Genomic DNA, 20,968 nt, shown 5'->3' with positions numbered 1-20,968 from the left:
TCACAGGTTATAATGTACTAAATGATTCTGAATGGTTTTTGATCCAATTTCTAGGTGTACTGTTGCTGTAATTGAGAAAGGATTGAGTACACCAGCCAAGTCATTATTCCGAGAGAGAGGATTTGTAGATTATATTGTCATGTTGGATTGGGAGAGCTCTCTTGGAGACGTCATGCAGCACTCAACCCTGGGCAGTCTCAAAGATGCTATTTACAAGGTATGTGGATGGACATGACTGCCAGGAATCATTATGAATACATTTTTACCCCCATCCAAGTTGCTACCACCATTACATGGAAAAACAGTGGCATGATCGATGGGAATTATATAAATAAACTTAATTTTTTACCAGGTTCGCTCTCGCAAATAATAAATGAGACAAGCAGAAAAAGAGATCCCGTCTGGGAATCGAACCCAGGACCTCGGGTTTCCGAAGCCTGTGCCTTTACCACTCGGCCACAGGAGCTTCATGATTAGGCTGATTGAAATTTGAACCCATAAGCGGTAAAAATAATACGCAACAGAACCAAATTTGTATTAAATAGTCATGCTATATCTGAAATCCTTGTGTCTCTAGCATACTTACTTGGTTGCAAGTTATGAGTGTTTACAATGCCAGTTTTCCTACATATTTTATTGTTCTTTACTCCTATTTTTGTTCATATATCAATATCACGATTGCCACATTGGACTTTTTTGGATCATGGTTGTTTCACTAAGCTTTATGTTTCAAAATCCATTGCAAGTTCCGATCATTGTATAACGATTGGTACACATCAGAAACAATATGGTACAGCTAAAATGGCTAGAATGAGTTAAAAACACAACCACTGGCGTCCAGTCAGAACCAGTTGCATTGTGCTGAAATAATAGAAACCAAACTTAATTCCCGTTTCTGCCAGGGTGCCGGCGGTTGAGTTTTGAAGCCATTCATTACTTAAGGTGTAATACTGTATGTATAACCCATCACTAAAGCGATGGTTTACACATAAGTGGAACTGGATGCATATTCTGTTACATTTACAGTTTGAGCAAGTGTCTTCCAGAAGTGCAAAAGTAATTGTTGTAATGTCTTATTAAATGTATACTGAAAATATTATTTTGCAGTGGGATTCAACAGTGACTTTGAAGCGTGAGCCAGTGGTACTGAATGGTGGCTATGAGAGGTGGATTCTTAAGTATCCAATGTACAGCACCAATCCAAAAGTGTTTAAGCCTGATAAAGGAAAGACAGAGAACAAATATGCATCATGTAAGTTATTTTCATGTTGGTACCCTGCAATCTTGGCCAGTGTTTTAGCATTAGCAAGCCACCGTCTGCTCATCATTTTATTTTAGATTTTGTTCCTGGGATGGGCAAGGTTTATGCCCTATGATTGATGCTACATTGTAATTGCAAGTGTTGAGAATGGATATTTTTTGACCTAAATATTAGACCAGATTTGCAAAACAAGGCCATAGCAATGCATATTTGAACCCCCAATGGGCTGTAGAAGTCTGTTCAAATGGGCTGTAGAAGTCTGGTAATGTTTTTAAAGATCAAATAAGGACAGGCTGTTTTATTCAAATGATGGGCAAACTTCAATTTCTAGCTAAGACCCTGATCTTGGCCCTTAACTTCATATGGTCCTTAAACTCACCAAGACTGCAGGCCTGGATTGATCAAAATTGTTCAAAAACGACCTTAAATCTTAACTATCAGGATGGCGAGGGGGCAAGAAGGGTGAGCAAGATTTCTCACAGGGGGCAGCTTCCCCTTTTTACCCTGGCTACTGTTAGGCAATGTAAGGACAGTATCAACAAAAGTTATTTTTGAGTTGTTGCGTTACTTAAAAAACATGTATGAGCTCAATTTTGATCTAAAATTGCCATAATATACCATTCCCAGTTGGATCACCCAATGGGCTAAACCACTCTCCCTTCAAATTCGCTTCAAATTTGGTGTATGGGATAATCTGAAATTAGTAATATATTGTTATGTGATGCATGCTAATAGTTCTACTGTTATATTTCTATAATCTATTTCTAATTCATATTTCAGTGGATTTTGACTATCCAACATCACTTGAAGATGAGGAAGAACCACCCAAACCTAAGCCTGCACCAGCGCCTGCTGCAGCCAGGCAAGGGCAACAGAATGGACCTGTTACAGCAATTGCAGCGGCTGGTGGCGCAGCAGTCGCTGTAGCTACAGCAAAGCCTACGCCAAGCATAAACAGGGCGCTAAAGCCAGGCGCTGCAAAATCCACATCTCAAATTCCATCGCCGACTACAAACATTCCTAGAGCTGTTCCGAGAGCAGCAGCAAGTCAGGTGTTGCCACCGTCATCTATAAATGGTGGTACAACCTCACCAGCAGGTACTGCAGGGATGTCGCATGCGAAGACACTAGCTGGCACCGGAGATGCAAGACCTGCTGCAGCACCTGCAGCAGCAGTGGCGAGATCATTCATACCAGATCGGTCTGTCAAACCTCCGAGCAGGACAGTGGTTTCCTCGGAGATGGACTTGCTTCCACCTTCTTATGAGGATGTCAAGGAGAAGGATATAGAAGATGCGGACCAGGAGAGACTGATGCAGGAGCATAAGAGCAAAGAGAATGCGGCTCGATTGGAGCTGGAGCGCATGAGGCACGGGAAAGCGAAAGCAGAGAATGAGCAGTTGAAGAAGGAGAAGGAAGAGATGGAGCGACGACTTGAGGAGAAGATTGCAGCTCTACAGGTTCTGCAGGTAAGGCGAAATAGCAGAGGAGATATTTTACCCTTCCCAGACTGTTTTGCAACATGATACATCACCTCTTTTCATCATATGACTCTCCCATTTGTTCAGGTTTCCCTGTGTTTTCATTTTGAGACTAGACTGGCTAAACATGGGTCGATATATTGTCAAGAAATAAACATTTGGTAAGATCTGGATGTGCTCTGTTCATTGAGGTTCATTTCATCACAATCGACCCATGTTGCACTAGATAGCAAATCAATACAGAAAATTGAAATGGGAGAAATGCATTGTAGGAAGTGCAAGATATTTTATCTGGGGAAATAGCTTATGTAATATTGTTCCACATTCAGGGTTTTAGTTTGTATTTTAGCATATTTGATAAGCGAGCATTATGATTTTTAACTTACCGTATTTCGTCAAATAAACGCCCCTGGGGGCGTTACATTTTCCCAAGGGGGGGGGCGTTTATTAGAGGTCATTTTTAGCATCATTAGGTAAGCTTAAAAGTCACGCTAAAATGACGAACTATGAACTTTTGACACTGACTTTTGGTTCACTTCCGGGTTGCCGATGCAGATTTTCGCCATTTATTGCTGCTATTATCAACCATGTGAGCAACTTGGTAAGCTTACTACACAAGATAGCATGGAAATATCGGAATTTTTGAAACATCTTGGTTGAAAAAAGTGGTGGGGGGGCGTTTATTTGAGGGGGGGCGACTATTTGACTGAAATACGGTATTTGCTTTTTACACATGTATGTGATCAGACATCAAAATGAATCTTTCATCTCGTAAAGTCAAAATTAATTTTGTTTTAAATGTATGTAAATGGGCAATGTGTTTTACCCCTTCATTGGAAAAATTCATAATTGAGAGAGTACAAAAAAATGAATATACCCCTTCAGCAAAATGTGTAATGAAAACCGTCCCTACATTAGACCCATACAACATTTTTCTTATATTCAGAAACAACTTCCAGAACAAGAGGCCACGTCTCACATATCAGAGCAACCTGTTCAGTCATTTCCAAATGCACAGACACCTAAAATCTCATTTTATATTTTCTCTTGAATTCTGAATCCCAGAAACAACTTCAAGATCAACAGGCCAAACAAGAAGATGAGAAAAGGCAAGCAGAGGAGAAAGCTAAAGCTGAAGAGGAGAGAAAGATAGCTCAAGATGCAGCCAAGGAATCTCCATCTGAATCTTCAGCTGCAGCTGGCAGTCAGGATAAGACTGATAAAGGTAGATGTTGGTATCTAGTCTTACATCAAGGGTTGGGACTGATTTGATAGATGAACTGAAAAAAATACATATAAGCAATTCCAATAATCTTCCTCTTTCATGTCCACAATATGACTAACTGTTTCATCCCAAGTTAGAATTTCCTCAGCTGTGTTGTATTGGTGGTCAGCTTCCATAAAAATGGTTATGATCAAATTAATTAATTTCTCATGCGAACAAAAAACAAACAAACAAATGTCCGAAAAGGATTTGCACTTATGTAGAGGGGACAGGGCTTTTCAAACATCCAAGTTTATTCCTAACATTTTTGACATCAAACATTGTCAGACTTTTTTCCTTCAAACTTTTATCATTGTGTAGTCATATTCCCTAGCCTGTTGTCTGAATCTGGCTAAGGTTGTCTGTGATGTTGGAAGCTTAGCTCATCTCCTTTAAGACTGAGGTCAAGATATGAGGTTTTGAAACAAGAAGCTAAGCTTATTATTTTATTATTTTATCCAATTTAGATGCGTCAAAACCACAGGCATCCACAGCAGCAGCAGCAGCAGGACCTACTAAAGCATCTCCCAAAAAAGATGCCACAAAACCAACCCCAACCACAGCTCAGCAACCCCAGCCAAAGACACAACCACAACAACCAAGTCCTCAACACCAACAATCTCAGAAACCCAAACCAGCCGTGACAACAGCAGCCAAGACAACCACTCTCCCACCAGGGTGGGAGAAGAAGCTGGAACCCAGAAGTGGCCGGTATTTCTATGTGGATCATAACAATGGCAAGACCCAATGGGAGCCACCTGCTTCTGGAGGAGCTGGTAGAGGAGAACGGGCGACAGGTGCTGGGGGCGCTGCTGCTGCCGCCGCTGCAGCAGTAAGGCCTAAGGACAGTTCGCCAAAAGTGAGTCCACAGCATACGATCAAGCAAGGTAGGTTGGGGTAAATTGGTAAATAAGTTTAAGGCTCTATGAACTTTAAACTTGTGTATGTCGATCACACAAGTGCTCAGCGCAGCCAAATGTGTTTGATCTTGGGAGCGACTGGTGATGCTGCTTTGATACTTGTAATTAATGTACTAGTAATTAATTAATCAGAATTAATGGTAAATTTGTAGCAGTTAATATATATGTGACCCATCACATCAACACCTACCAGTTGTCTTCAGCAATGAAAATTTAGATTTAAAAACAAGGATAAACTGCTTTAAAATATGAAACCTTACTTGTTGAAATCAGAGACAACAAAAATGTTTTATGAAGCGAAACAAGCTCAAATTTCTTTAATGTTTCTCATCTTCTTTCTTTGTCTTCTGAAGCCAGCCAACAACGGGGCGGTTTTGATATGATGGATCACATATTACATACAATGATTAAATGTTATTATAATTAATAATTGATTAATAATTAATTGAATTTTCATAAATAATAAGGATCGACCAAGCATCGATGGTCAATCGAAAGATCTAACAAATGTGGCTCTATTTATAGCCTTGCTGGGGCTAATTTGAAAACATTGGCAATTTTCCCTGGAATAAATTTGTGAATATTACATAAAATAACTTGTATGAATTAACAATATTCAAATGATATTACGCATTTTTAATTTATGTTCAAGCTACCCATCATCATGGGATCAAAGTGTGGATTTATTTGAAATTTAATCAAATAAATTGTTATTTACTCATAGATTCACCAGCTCATAAACCCAGCACAGCAAGTACTTCTGCTGATAGCCTCATGACAACAAAGACACGGCTCAAGTCGAGCTCCGAGGCAGAGTTCAGCAGCGGTAAACCGGGTCTCAAGAGGTCATTCTCATCCCCAAACATTGCCAAGATGGTGATGGAGGAAGAGAGTAGGCCTGTTCCAGCGGCACCAGCAGCAAAACCTGTCTTTGACCGCTCCAATAAGCCATCTGAAAGGTAATTGCATGTGTTCTATGATTATTAATAATAATAATAATAATAATAATAATAATGTGAATTTCTAATGCGCACATCTCCACCAAATCAATGGCGCTCAAGGCGCAATACAATGATTATCTTACACTACATTTTAATGTTATAAAGTATAACACTACTATTAATAACTATAAATGTTGAAAATTTTGTGAAAATGGCATGTGGGTGTGTGTCTGTGGGTGGGGGTGTGTAGAGGAGTCACATGTTTGTATATGGCCACAAGTATGTGTTTTGGGTGTGGGGGTCTCAACCTGGGACACACATGAAACCTTGGCATTCCAACTGGGGACCATCAACTGGGGACCATTACCAGTTAAAATGTTGGTGCTATGGTCTGCCTGTAACCTCAAAATGCATAAACACAATGTCCACACTAAATGCAAAATGTCAACAGTGAGAATGTATATATCCGTGTTTGAAGGATCAATCTCACTATCCCTGTTTGTGTGTGTGTCAGTATAATTGGTCTATGTTTAAAGGGTTATGTTTCACTTCTGTCTATTATCATGCTTTTAAAAGTGTATTTTATACTTGGTGTAACTCTGGTCTTTCTATCATATGAATCATACACAGGTTAACCAACATTCAACACCAAGTCAGACCAGTGACCATCAGTCGAATGAGGAACCTTGCACCTGTGTACGGAAGCATGGTAAGTCATCTTCTTATTTTCCCCCAGTGAATCTTGAGGTTGGCTTTTAGTGGATGTGCCAGGTAGGTTTACTGGTGCCACCAGTGTTGCCAAAAGTGTTCATTGCCAGGCTGCTGCAGCAGCAAGAGACCTCAAATAGCACCAAATGATATATTTAATCATAGCCACAAGCTGCTTGAAATCACCCGATTGCTTGAAATCACCCGATTGGGCAGAAAAGAATTAATTAGTCAGTCAATCACTGATCGCTCTTGAAGAGAAAAAGTATATTTTTTGGATTACTGAGAGCACAACATCTGTCTGATTTGCTATGTCTTAATCCCATTGAGGGAGGTATTCCCCACCCAATCTATAGAACGCTACATCCAGAAGTATGCCCAAAAAGGGTGCTGCTGCCTTATGATCTCCCAAGTAGCCCAATTTTGTCAAGTCGTGGTAGCATTTTCTGAAGTGTGGCAAGTGATCTTCAATTAGCCCATTTTGGGCCGAAACTGTGACATCACATTAATGTCAGCCATTGACAGTAATTAGATTTAAACGATCAAAACTAATCCTTAGCTAATTTACTGTAATGTTCTAATGCATCTTTTTGCTACTTCTGACATATGGCAGGGTCGGAGTAGGACTGGACTCAAGAATCTGGGCAATACCTGCTTCATGAATTCTGTGGTGCAGTGTCTAAGCGCTACAACTCTATTGGCACAATACTTCATCAATGACAATTATGTAGCGCATATTAATCGGTAAGTACATGTACTGTCAAAATGGGCTTTTTTTGTTGAATATAAATTTTTGCACTGTCTGTACTCAACACAGCTACCGCAAAAATGAAAAAGTGGAAGTAATGTTCTTTTATGTAATCAAATGATTGTATATCCAGGGTTTTGCCCTTTTTTGCCAGCAAAAAATGGCAAAAACTGAAAGAGTGATACATATTTCACTTTTTTCGTATCAAAACAAAGGCCAGATGTTGTAATTATAAGTAAGCATATTAAGAAATTAAAGGCATGAGTTTTCATTTCTCATTAGTGCACTTAAAGGAGGATTTTGTGATCCTAGCATCCTCTTTATATGACATTTTTCAGTAATGAAGCTTATTCCCAAAATTTCAGTTGAATCCGATTTTGCGTTTGCGAGTTATGCATGATTATGTGTATTACACTGCTCCATAGGCCAGTGGTGTTATTTCGTTCTGGTATACCAGAACGAAATTCAAATTTGATGATATTTTTGCTAAACAAATTAATCTGCAAGAAATTTTTGGTACATGAACATTATGTAGCTAAAGGTGTCCAGTGGTATAAAAATCTCAACTTTTTTTGAAAAAAAGTGGGGGGATGAAGCTGTGGATCATGAAATGCCCTTTTAACTAAAATATGTCATATAAAATTTAAAAACTTTTTCATTTTAAGGATTTGATGAGACAAAAAATATATTGAAAGATTCGTTAAAAGTTGTGTGTTACTGTTTATGAACTTTATGTGTTACTTTTTAATATTTGACTTGACTATATATGAGTTTTTGCCAGTTTTGCAGGTTTAAACCAGGCAAAAACTGGCAAAAACAGGTTCTACTTTGCCGGTAAAAAAATGAACCCTGTGTATATCCCTTTAATGTGAATTTTAATACTCCTTGCCTTCTTCATACACAGACGCAATCCCCTGGGCCGAGGTGGAGAAGTTGTGGAGGAGTTTGCCGTTGTCATCAAGGCGTTGTGGTCTGGCCAGTACCGTTCCATCTCACCAAGAGACCTACGTGATACTGTGTACAAGTATGTGCCGGAGTTCCGCAAGCATATGGGACACCACCATGACTCACAAGAATTCCTTCTATTCTTGATGGATGGACTCCATGAAGACGTCAACCAGGTATAAGGGGTTAAGGGGTAAAATGTTTCAATGTCCTCAACTGACTGACCCTACTGAGGTCAAAGGTCATCATAATTGTGTATACCCATATCAAAATGTAATAGCTATGGCACCAGAACCAAATTTGTTTGATCTTTGGATCAACCGTTGATGCTGCTTAGATGCTATCAACTAATTAATCGGAATTAATGCTAAATTTATATTGATCTATATCAATACAGGCAAAGATTCATTTATGTTATCACAATTAACAATAGTCAATTAATTGATTTCATAAATAATAAGGATCGACCAAGCATCGATGTTCGAAAGATCAAACTAATTTGTTTCTATTACCTACGAATATATACCAGACTCATCTCAAGTGGAGGTCACTTCAAATCATCTTCTGGCCGCATGGTTTAGGAATGTTCTTTGTATTCCTAAACCATATGAGTTGGGGATGACTTGAAGTGACCTTCACTTGAGATGAGTCTGGTATTTATTCCTAATTGATATGTAAAAAAAAACCTGGCATATAGCAACCGGCAAGTGCATCCTTTTGATATGGATGTACACATACCACTGTCCCTTCCTTTCTTCCTTTTCCCTAAGCACCCTCCCTTTCTCTCCCCCTCCCCAACTCTCTCTTCCCTCTCTCTCCTTCCCTCACCTGTTTTCCTCAGAAAGTAAATAACCTTTATAGGCATACTATCCATGCCACTTATCAGCTTTCCTTCATATATAAACATGAACACATATTCATCATTGCATATTCACTTGTCCTATCCTAACAAGGTGACCAAGAGAGAGTACATAGAGGAGCCAGACTATGCCAAGATGGCTGACGAGGAAGCTTCTAGGATATCGTGGGCCAATCACAAGCGCTTCAATCGATCCGTCATTGTGGAGCTGTTCCAAGGACAATTCAAGTCCACCATTCGATGTCTGACATGCCATCACCAGTCGGTCAAGTTTGACTCATTCACGTTCCTCACCTTGCCTATACCGTCGAGTGGACGAACGCATCTTAAGGTAGGCTTTATGTGATGCTTGGTTACAGTCACTATGGACCACAATGGTCTCATCCCAATGGCATAGTTCAATAACCTCAATAAAACAATCATAGTGCAAAATTTGACCTCAAGTAGCAGAGTATGAGTTTTGGTACCCAAATTTTCAAAGGTCATTCAATGAATGTGCAAATGTATTGGGGTTAAAGAACTGTGCCCTGATAGATGAACATACTGTGGATCCTAGTGTGTACAGTATTCGACTTTTATATTTAGGGCTCTGGGTGCTCCCGTAAGTCATCTGAAGGGACATGTAATAATTATCATACTTTGAAAGTGAAATTAGACATTTTTTCATACAAAACAATATTTAATTCAGGAAGATAGCAATAATACCAGAAGAGTAAATGTGACAATTACACCAAAATTATTTTGCTGTTAGACAAGCAATTTCTACCCTATTCAATGCTTTTAGTTAAAGTACATTGAAAAGGAAAGCGATTAAATAGATACAAGTTAGGAAACGGGTGCTAATTAAATTGAATACTATAATTTACATAGCGTCGTTGGGCAGGAAAACCTCCTTATGTGTCTTTGGCCCTGAACATATTTAAAGCAAAACTGCCAACAGGTTACATAGGAGGTTTTGCTTTAAACATGTTCAGGGGCCAAAGACACATAGGTTTCTCCTGCCCAACGACAATAAGGTGAATTGCATATCTGCTAATATCTTGAGTTTTTAAAGCCAGAAGAAGCGATTAGTTAAAGAATAAAGATGTATTATGTGAATTTTTGCTAGACTATTCAAAAAGTGAAAGTAGAATTTTACTTTGCAATCCTTTTTCTAGACCAGTGCTTTAAGATAAAGGTAAAGACTTCACATTACAGTTGATTTTTTATTTCTTCTGTGGTCGAGGTAGGCGCTGGTGATCGTGAAGTAGTGGTGAGGTCTCCTCCCCTTATACGCACTGACGACCAATGGTAAACTGTCTTGTTGTCAAGACTTGATCAGCCAATCAGTGTGATTGTTTATCGCCTGTGTGTTTACGCTCGCTCGTGCACGCGATACGCATAGCTCCGACCACGGAAGAAATAAAAAATTAACTTTAGTTACAAGTGCTGACGGTGTTGAGGAAAACCTGCACTCACTTTGCTTCAGGGCCAAGTAATTTCAGATGCTCATAGCCCTGTAGAACATTCAGATAAATTCAAAGAAAATCTATTTTATAAAACCAACCCATTGTTTCCTTGTACCAACAGGATTGCCTGGCTAATTTCTCCAAACCAGAGAAAATGACAGGTGATGATGCTGTGTACTGCTCACGATGCAAGGCCAAGCGTAACTCTGTCAAGACAATTCTACTGTGGAAGCTGCCACCAGTGTTGCTCATATGTCTTAAGAGGTAGGCATTTTTATGCTTCTACCAGAGGTATTATGTTTCTTGGTTGTCCGTCATTCCATCCATCTGTCCGAAGGTTGCGAGTGCAATTACTTGGAACTGATAACAGGGATGTGATTTGTCTGGATTTTGGCCAAAATTTTTTTGATTTCAGCCTGTTTCAGGGTATTTTTGCCCAATTTCACACTGTTTTTCTGGATTTTTTTTTTACTATTTTCTGGATATTTCACAAGCTGTGAATCACACCCCTGAGATAATCTGTATAGTGATGCGATTTGGTGGAGGGGTGGCAATTAGCGGTCTTCAAATTCCAGTAGGTTTTACTAAATTGTGGTTTGTGCATTGTGACTTTTTGCGTTACAGGTTTTATCAAAATAATTGGTACCCATTAGTTTCTAATGATTATGGAGAAGACTGCCACATCATAATTTAACCCAAGATCTACGTAATTTGTAAATAACTCTTATAAAGGGTCATGAAACAATGAAAAATTGTCATTTTAAGAAGATTCAATGTTGTATTGGGGAAGAAGTAGGCTTTTTAATAAACACCAAACCTGACAGGGACCAATCATTTTGATGTGGTCGGTATTTCTTAATATATCTTGTGTTGTATCTTTACTTACCGCAGATTTTACCATGAAGGAATGTGGAGACAGAAGCTTCAGACCATGGTGGAGTACCCGTTATCAGACATGGACATGTCGTCATTCACCTTGGGGCCTAGAAATCGAAACCCATACAACCTGTTTGCCGTCTCCAATCATACAGGCACTCTGGATGGTGGACATTGTAAGTTCAATTTAGTATGTAAATCCATTGGCGAGATATTATCAGGCCTGGATTGACCTTTCTCAGGGCCCTGGTGGGCCAGACTAAAATTTAGGGCTATCGGGAAACATGTGTTACACCTCCAATCCGTAAATCCCTCAAACCACTTTTTTTTTTTTTCTTTTTTTTATCCTCCCAAATTTAGAACCCCCTGGATTCTGGGCCTGGACCTATCCGGCCCTGTGGTAAATCCAGCCCAGGATATTATGCTATCATACAACCTGATCAGAATTGGAACATTCATGTTTGAAATTCTTATGTTAACTCCAAAGGATTTGGTCGACAAAGCAAGACCAAATTATATTGAAAAAAAAACTGTAAAAGATCACAAACTTTGTAAAACGTAAGCTTGACCAGGTCAGAGCCAACTAATTTGGGCAATCATGCAGATAAGGCCTAAAAAAAGCTTTGCACTTTTCGACAGAACCTCAAATCTGAAAAAATAAGGGTTGGGTTTTTGGTGTTTTTTCCCCATATTTGAATTTTCATATAATTTGGTATAAAATTTGCAAAATGTTTGTAATTCGCACTGCACAACTCTGATCTATTAAAAAATGAGCCTGGCAAACCATTGATTATTTACCATTGTATTTTATGGTGCACACACATTTTTTAATAAATGTGGCAAAATATAAAAAACAATACCGACCGACCCTGACTTTACTTTTTTTAGGCCTAACATGACAAGTCATTTTAGAGATTTTCAAAGTTGTATATCTTGTTCTTTTCAGATACTGCATATTGTAAGAATGCAGTAAATAAACGCTGGTACAAATTTGATGACCATGAAGTGTATGATGTGTCTGCTGGCAATATTAAGGTGAGAACTGATCAATCTTAACAATAATTTTGATTTTCAAAGGTGTGTCAGTGATTTACTGGATCAAAACATCCTAAAGGTCGTTTAGAAAATTCAGATTTTTGCATTTTTGGAACAAGTATATGTGCCCATCCACCACAAATGAACTGTAATGTTTGGCAGAGCTTGTTTTGCGATATGGGCCATTAAGGGGGTACTACACCCCTTAATAAATTTGTGTCTATTTTTGCATTTTTCTCAAAAACTAATAACACACTGGTAACAAAAGTTATGTATTTTATAGGGGCAAGGCATCCAATTACTACACTGGAATTTCAGTGACCCAAGACAAGCGGTTCTTTATTTATGATAAGAAATAAGGTACCGCTAGGATGTACCTCATTTCCTATCATATATACTGAACCGCTAGTCTTGAATCACTGAAATTTCAGTGAAGTAATTGGATTCCTTGCCCCAATAATATACATAACTTTTGTTACTAGAGTGTTATTATTGTTTGAGAAAATGCAAAAATAGTCACAAATTTACCACAGGGGTGTAGTACCCGCTTAAATGTCTCAAAGGATTTTGCAACTCTTTTCCTGATCCTTTACTGCCTTGCAAACAAGTAACATGAACATGTAATATATCATTGTAAAACCTAATATTAAAGAGAAATTGCATGTCCCATATCTCAAAAAGTGAAAATGCCAACATTGCAGCCCATTTGTGGTGGTCACCTGGACGGTCACATATAATAATGTAATAATGAACCAAATATATGGTCAGTGCGAAAGCAATCTGGACATTCAAAATCAGGCGGCGGATGACATGATCGAGCCGGCAACCCGTGAAACCGCCCGGCCGTATGGCATTTTCCATATACTCGGTTAGTTTTGTGGGGTTCATTATCGAACCCCAACGGTTTTAGCTTGTATTTATATTATTTATCAACATGGGCCTATTTGTTTGTGATATTTCAAGCGTTTTAAAATTTCAAAATAATCCCATTCAATGACACGGTTGACGATGAAAATTTACTGAATTTAGGGACTGCACGTCATACACCACCTGTTCAAAATGATGGTAGGATTAAGGTAGATCTGTAGAGTGTACTTTTATTGTCTCGCCTGAACTTTGTTCAGGATGGGACTTAGTAATCACTATTTCTGTCTGTCCGTCCGTCCGTCCGTCCGTGTGTGTGTGTGTAGGGGTGGGTGTGTGGATGTATGTGTGTCCGTCCGGAGCTGTATCTGGGGAACCGTAAGACTTACGGCGACGCTACTTGGTGGGAGGAAGGGTATCCAAGTTTGCTCCGTAACCGTATGTTTTCGGTGAAAACTATGCAAATTAACATAGCTAATTTGCATAATTTATGCGAAAATCAGCGCAAATTGATAGCGGAGTTTGTGGACAGACTATCTCAAGATCCGTCGGGCGCATGGTAGCGAAACCTGGTGGCAGCTATGATACACATCTGCTGATCACCTGATTAGTTTTTCGCGAAAAGTATGCGCATTTAGTTGTTAATTTGCATAATTTATGCGGAACGATTCTACAAATATGGTTGGAAATCTGAAGAAATCCGCCTTGTGGAGCTGTATCTGGGGGAGTCGTAAGATCCCTAAGCCCTATGATGATGAAACGTGGTAGGGGGTAGTATGACCAGAGGATTTCAACCCGATTCGATTTTCAGCGCAAAATATGGTAATTAAGTACCTAATTTGCATAATTTATGCATAAAATGCAAAAACCTATTTTCTCGGAGACTAGGGGTGCATACGTTCTCCAAACTTGGTGGGTGGGTGCATCTTCACCCCAGACAGAACAAGTTTGTATTGGTTAGTGCGTCAAGGTCACCCGAGGTCATCCAGGGGTCATCTGAGGTCAAATGACTAAAAACTGTCGTATGGGCACGAAACTTGGTGGGTACGGTCAACATAACGTGGTAGGGGTAGTATGACCAGAGGATCTCAACCCGATTTGATTTTCAGCGCAAAATATGGTAATTAAGTACCTAAGTTGCATAATTTATGCGTATTTGAAAACCCTTGTGAACAGCTTATCTGGAGATCCGTATGGGGTACAGTGACGTAACTTGGTGAGGAGTAGTGGGGCCAGAGGTTTTTGACCTGATTAGATTTTGAGCGTAAAATATGGTAATTAAGTACCTAATTTGCATAATATATGCGTAATAAGCAAAATACCTTATGAACAGATTATCTGGAGATCCGTATGGGGTACAGTGACGTAACTTGGTGGGGAGTTGCGTGGCCAGTGGTACTCGACCTGATTAGATTTTCAGCGCAACATACTTTATCCAATTTCGTGAGGTCAAAGGTCACATACAAGGTCAAAGGTCAACTGAGGTCACCAAATCTTTTAATAACTAATTTTCAACTGTGCATCACATATCCAACTAACAGCTTGATCGATCATGTAATTAAGGAAATATGACGACTTTAAGATAGTCGCTTTCCATGTAAAGTATAGCAAAGTAGCACTTTCAATGAGTGATAACTCGTAAAGGAAGCATCTTTCTGTTTTGATTTATTTGATGAAATAGTTCTTTGGTATTGCCAAATTTGATTTTTCAGAGCAACATACTTTATCCAATTTCGTGAGGTCAAAGGTCACATACAAGGTCAAAGGTCAACTGAGGTCACCAAATCTTTTAATAATTAATTTTCAACTGAGTATCACATATCCAAATAACAGCTTGATCGGTCATGTAATTAACGAAATATGCGACTTTAAGATAGTCGCTTTGCATGTAAAGTATAGCAAAGTAGCACTTTCAATGAGTGATAACTCGTAAAGGAAGCATCTTTCTGTTTTGATTTATTACTTTGATAAAATAGTTGTTTGGTTTTGCCAAATTTTGGAAGGTCATTACGGGGTCATCCGAGGTCACTCAGGGGTCATCTGAGGTCAAGTTATTACTACTTGTATGGGCATGAAACTTGATGGGTCCAGTCAACATTTCAAGCCAAATTTTTGGAAGTTCATTTTGGGGTCATCTGAGGTCAAATTAGTAAAAACTGTCGTATGGGCATGAAACTTGGTGGGTACAGTCAACATTTGAAGCCAAATTTTTGGAAGGTCATTTTGGGGTCACCAGGGGTCATCTGAGGTCAAATTAGTGAAAACTGTTGTATGGGCATGAAACTTGGTGGGTACAGTCAACATTTAAAGCCAAATTTTTGGAAGGTCATTTTGAGGTTACTAGGGTCATCTGAGGTCAAATTAGTAAAACTGTCAGATGGGCATTAAACTTAGTGGGTACACAGTCAACATTTAAAGTCACATTTTGGAAGGTCATTTTGGGGTCACCAGGGGTCATCTGAGGTCAAATTAGTAAAACTGTCGTATGGGCATGAAACTTGGTGGGTACAGTCAATATTTAAAACCAAATATTTGGAAGGTAATTTCGGAGTCACCAGGGGTCAACTGAGGTCAAATTAGTAAAAACTGTCGTATGGGCATGAAACTTGATGGGTACAGTCAACATTTATAGCCAAATTTTTGGAAGGTCATTTCGAGACCACCAGGGGTCATCTGAGGTCAAATTAGTAAAAACTCGTATGGGCATGAAACTTAGCACAAGGGTACAGTCAACATTTAGAGCCAAAATTTTAGGTCATTTCAGGGCCACCTGGGGTCATCTGAGGTCATATTAGTAAAAACTGTTGCATGGGCATGAAACTTGGTGGGTACAGTACAGTTACAAATGTACCATCAGCCAGATAATCGTGCCCAGCCGATAACCGCCAAATTCATTTACCTCTCTACCAACAGTTATCGCAAAAGCAGGCGGTCACAAAAGCAGGCGGTCACAAAAGCAGGCGAGACTCGTGGTTCGAGAACCGCCTTGTTATAAATGTACGAATGATGCTGTCCAAAACCATAGGTAACATCTGTGTGTGAGCAGTCAACACTGAGAAGAGCAGTGTTTAATGAAATACCACACAAGATATTATTTAAGAAATAAAGGGTAATGCATGATCCTTTACACGAAAATAATGTGTCCGAGGCAGTAAAAACGTAAATAATGGGTGAGGCGCAGCCGAACCCATTATTTAAACGATTTTACTGCCGAGGACACATTATTTGTGTGTAAAGGATAATGCTGCACCCTTTATTTCTATTCTATTACCACAAAATAGTGCGATTTAAAGAGAAAATATCACATTTTTGCCCAAATATTTCAAGTTGTTTACCTCAAGGTGTAGCGCCTACACGTAGCCAAAGCGTATGCACATTCCAATAACACAACCTAACATTCCATTCTCCCCTATAAGCAGGTATGCACATACAATAACACACCCCTGGCATTCCATTCTCCCCTACATAAACAGGTGTGCTGTGCGCTTTGCTGTGCGCTGTGATGATATAAGAACATAAAGTTTGTTGCCCTTGACACTTTATCGCTAATTAATGGTCTGTCACGTGACGCGTTCCAATAAATCACAGTGCGCGATTTTGAATAATGGGTCGTGGGGGTAATAGAAAATAAAATAGGGCTATTTTATGATAGTTGTTCATTTGGTGCACAATAGTTTCTCTAACTGCACCACCAGATGATCAACCGGCAAAAACCTCATTGGCCCCTGAACATGTTTAAAGTAAAACCTATGAAATAACCTCTTGGCAGTTTTGTTTTAAACATGTTCAAGGGCCACAAGTACATAGGTTTTTCCTGCCGCCCAACAACATGTGTAAGCCAATTTGATCATAAAATCTCATGGAAACATTGCATTCCCTATTACACCAGGTTCAATTGCAATTTATCAAGGGATTTACATAATTATAGTTATATGAAGCATTCCTAGACTAACATTTTGAAACGGTTCAAATTATACATAAATTTAAGTATTTATTAATCAATTTGTTCATTATTTCTTCCTCATACAGAGTTCCGCTGCATACATATTATTCTACACCTCAATAGACTTACCTCCTCCATGAAATGGAAGCACACCTGTACCACTTCTGAAGACTATACTTGGAAAGTAGCAGCACACTTAAACGAAGTGGCAGTCGGAATCTAAAGTATATCTCTAGCTGTGTTTATAAACTTGGGATTTATGACGTATTATCACAGTTCAATCTCCAGGGAAGGTATCTTACCCTTCCCAGAATCCTTTGCAACATGATGACTCATCTTGTTTCATGAAATGACACTCCCATTTCTTTGCTTCTCTATGTTTTTATTTTGAGAATATACTGGCTGAACATGGGTCGAATTCAAAGAAATAATATATTTTGCAAGATCTGGATATGCTTTGTTCATTGCGGGACATTTCGTCACTTTCGACCCATGTTGCACTAGATAGCTGTCAAATTAGTTCAGAAAATTGAAATGGGAGAAATGCATTATGGGAAGTGTAAGAGATCTTCTTTGGTCATGCATCCACTTTGCTTTCTATGTGATGCACATATAAAATGGGCTATTCCAGTTGAAATCCATACACCTCTGTGGAAGACATGACCTTAATCTCTCACACAAGGGGTGTAGATTCTAAATAGAGTCACCCATTTAGGTAAACCCATTTGAAATTCACACTCCCTGTGGAAGAGATTAAGGTCATGTCTTCCATAGGGGTGTATGTATTTCAACTGGAATAGTCTAGTGAAACCATAGAAGTCAGCCTCTGCCTTATTTACATGTTGCTCATTATGGAGGCAAAGATAGTGGACAAGGTTCAATATTGTTATATGGCATGCTCTTAACAAACTTCTGATGATTTTCATGTGTTTTGATTTCCAATCTGTGTGTTGGGTAGGGAAAAACTCTGTGTCATTGGCCCCTGAACATGTTTAAAACAAAACCTGCTATGTAACCTCTTTGTAGTTTTGTTTTAAACATATTCAAGGGCCACAAAGTACATAGAGGTTTTTCCTGCCCAGCAAAGCATTACACAATAATTGAGAGAAATTGTTTTTGCAATATATGCTTGGACGTTTTTAACACCTGTACGAAACTTGCTTCAAAGTATACACATACATAAGCTGTCATAAAAGTGTACAGTTCATATTTATCAGAGGTCCTGTGTTGTGTCCATTTACTATTTACCTGGCGTCGTGGCCCTCGTGCTGGAATTGAATTAAAAATGCAGTGGGTCTTATTTAATTTTACTTGATGTTTGAGCTTCATCCGTATTGCGTAAAAGCTCAGTGAGTATTATAGTGTTATTCCCATTATGAAGTTATTAATATATATCCAGTGCAATCAAATATTATTTGTATTATATCCATGAAAATAATAAACATATACAGGCTGAGAATAAGATCTTCATATCAGTATATTTCTAAAATACACTGAAGTGCTTGAAAAAAGCAAAATATTTATTCCCATACTGCTATTGATGTAGCCAAAACATTTTGTTAGCATTAATATTTTGTGCAAGTTACTTTGGACCAAAACTGAACCATTATACCGTAAAAACTTGATAGTTATCATATGTGCTTACTATCGAGCGCTTTTGAAAATATGAAATTGTACCATAGTCCGGCGCTTAACCAAGTGAGCTAATGGGGCCGAGACACATTTGCAGGTTTACTTGTCCATATATAACTATTTGCATCAATGATTTGCTCAAAACCCACTACACTTTTGTGGATGGGGGCTCTTCAATTTTGCATGTTTTAAAAGCACTCGATGGTAAGCACATAATTATGCTAACTATTGAGTTTTTACGGTATCATATATGAAGTGCCAAAGGTTGTAGACATTTTTGATTAAGAATATTACAAGATCATTGGGGGACTGATTTTGTTCAGTTTATGTGTTTTCTAAACTGAACTGATAAAGCACATTTGAGGACAAAGTTTTCAAGCATGAAGTCTTTTGAGTGTTTGAAGATTAGAACAAGTGTTTTCTCCTTAGTTGCCCATTAAGGGCTGAACACATTATTGGTGTATTCTGGCAAGATCAGACAGAACTAGGTATCTACATGTAGGCTACTTATGCCTCAATTGAATGAAAGAATTTGAACAGGTGTCCTGACCTCAATGCAGTCCTTTCAATATTAAAGTCTTTTGGATCTTGTCCCACTAGTAGATGTTGGATATATCTGATATTTTTTGCATTCGTCACGAATTTTAAGCATGCGATATATGGTGTTCAGTTCATTAATGTCTCTTATTTGTTCTGAAGACACAATTGATGTATTGTGGCAAGATCAGACTAGAACCAGGCATCTACATGTTACTTGCAACAGAGGTTCTGCCTCATTTGAATGAAAGATTTGAACAGGTGTCCTGTACCGCAATACAGTCCTTGCAATATTGCATATAGGATCTTATCCCACCACCAGCAGATGATTGGATCTATCTGATATTGCAAGTATTTATTACAATTGGATTTTTAAGCAACTTCATGCTTAAAAGCATAAGGATGTTATGGCATTCAGTTCATCATCATAATTGTTTCTTATATTGTTGTTTTTATTATTTGAACTGATTAGTCTAGTTTATGCAATTGCACATGCAGAGCTAATTTGTTGGTGTGAATCTAAAAATTGATTCTTACTTTAGTTAAATATTTTGAGTGAAGCAAGGGTTGATCATGTCAACTTTTATGGAAAAAAAAACCTTTTATGTACCCAGTAGCTATAATAGCAAGAAATAAATGATCACTATAAAACCATACCTGTATATTTTGTCAAGGGCTATACACCAATCAAGTGCAGCAACAATAAAGGCAAGAAAATATTTTGCCCTGTAGAAAGTGCATTGACATCACTTTCATCTTACAGCACAATACAAAAGGATGGATTTAGATATCTCGTTGAGCAGGAAGAACATGTGCACTAGTGGCCCTTCAAAACTGTGAAGATGTTACAACAGAGGTTTTGTTTTAAACATTTTCAGGGCCAATATATGACACAGGAGGTTTTTCCTGCCCATAACGGATATGGGATTTGCCATTATCAGTCCAAGAGAACGCCAAATATGGATCAGGAGTATTACATAATAATACCCTGCTATGACAATAGCTGCACTAGGTTAATCGGATAATCTCCTTATGTGGTTAGCATGGCTGGGCCAGGAAATCCACAAGGTCAGCCAATGTATGTACATGTATTCGGTACATGTGCCATATCTTTTACAATGGGTGATAAATTTCTGGTTTGTTTTATTGTCTCGCCTGATAAGGCAGGAGACTATATAATCACTTTTCCGTATGTGTGTGTGTGTGTGTGTGTGTGTGTGTGTGTGTATGTGACAAATTTGGTTAAAGTTTTGGTTAAAGTTTGCCTTCCGCCTATTTTCTCGGAGACTATGAGTCGCACATTCCTCAAACTTGGTGGGTGGGTGCATCTTGACCCGAGACAGAACCGGTTTGTATTGGTGAGGGCGTCAAGGTCACTGAGGTCATGTAGGGGTCATCTGAGGTCAAATTAGTAAAAACTGTCGTATGGGCATGAAACTTGGTTGGTACAGTCAACATTTAAAGCCACATTTTTGGAAGGTCATTTTGGGGTCACCAGGGGTCATC

The 20,968-nt window shown here is 38.7% G+C and overlaps 1 protein-coding gene across 1 annotated transcript in view; it reads left to right on the top strand.

Moving 5' to 3' along the window:
* LOC140142089 (ubiquitin carboxyl-terminal hydrolase 8-like) overlaps window positions 1-20,604 on the top strand; it is a 32,343-nt gene extending 11,739 nt beyond the window's left edge. The window contains exons 7-20 of the mRNA XM_072164045.1: window positions 55-217; window positions 1,108-1,252; window positions 2,042-2,730; window positions 3,808-3,967; window positions 4,474-4,893; window positions 5,651-5,885; window positions 6,498-6,576; window positions 7,189-7,319; window positions 8,228-8,444; window positions 9,222-9,458; window positions 10,697-10,839; window positions 11,467-11,627; window positions 12,398-12,486; window positions 17,380-20,604. Coding sequence (XP_072020146.1) covers window positions 55-217; window positions 1,108-1,252; window positions 2,042-2,730; window positions 3,808-3,967; window positions 4,474-4,893; window positions 5,651-5,885; window positions 6,498-6,576; window positions 7,189-7,319; window positions 8,228-8,444; window positions 9,222-9,458; window positions 10,697-10,839; window positions 11,467-11,627; window positions 12,398-12,486; window positions 17,380-17,433 — 2,923 coding nt within the window. The 3' untranslated portion in view covers window positions 17,434-20,604. The remainder of the gene's footprint in view (window positions 1-54; window positions 218-1,107; window positions 1,253-2,041; window positions 2,731-3,807; window positions 3,968-4,473; window positions 4,894-5,650; window positions 5,886-6,497; window positions 6,577-7,188; window positions 7,320-8,227; window positions 8,445-9,221; window positions 9,459-10,696; window positions 10,840-11,466; window positions 11,628-12,397; window positions 12,487-17,379) is intronic.
* The last annotated feature ends 364 nt before the right edge of the window (window positions 20,605-20,968 follow it).

The sequence above is a fragment of the Amphiura filiformis genome, chromosome 20 (assembly GCF_039555335.1).
Source record: "Amphiura filiformis chromosome 20, Afil_fr2py, whole genome shotgun sequence".
Taxonomy (NCBI): Eukaryota; Metazoa; Echinodermata; class Ophiuroidea; order Amphilepidida; family Amphiuridae; genus Amphiura; species Amphiura filiformis.
This window is presented reverse-complemented; position numbering and strand designations above follow the sequence as displayed.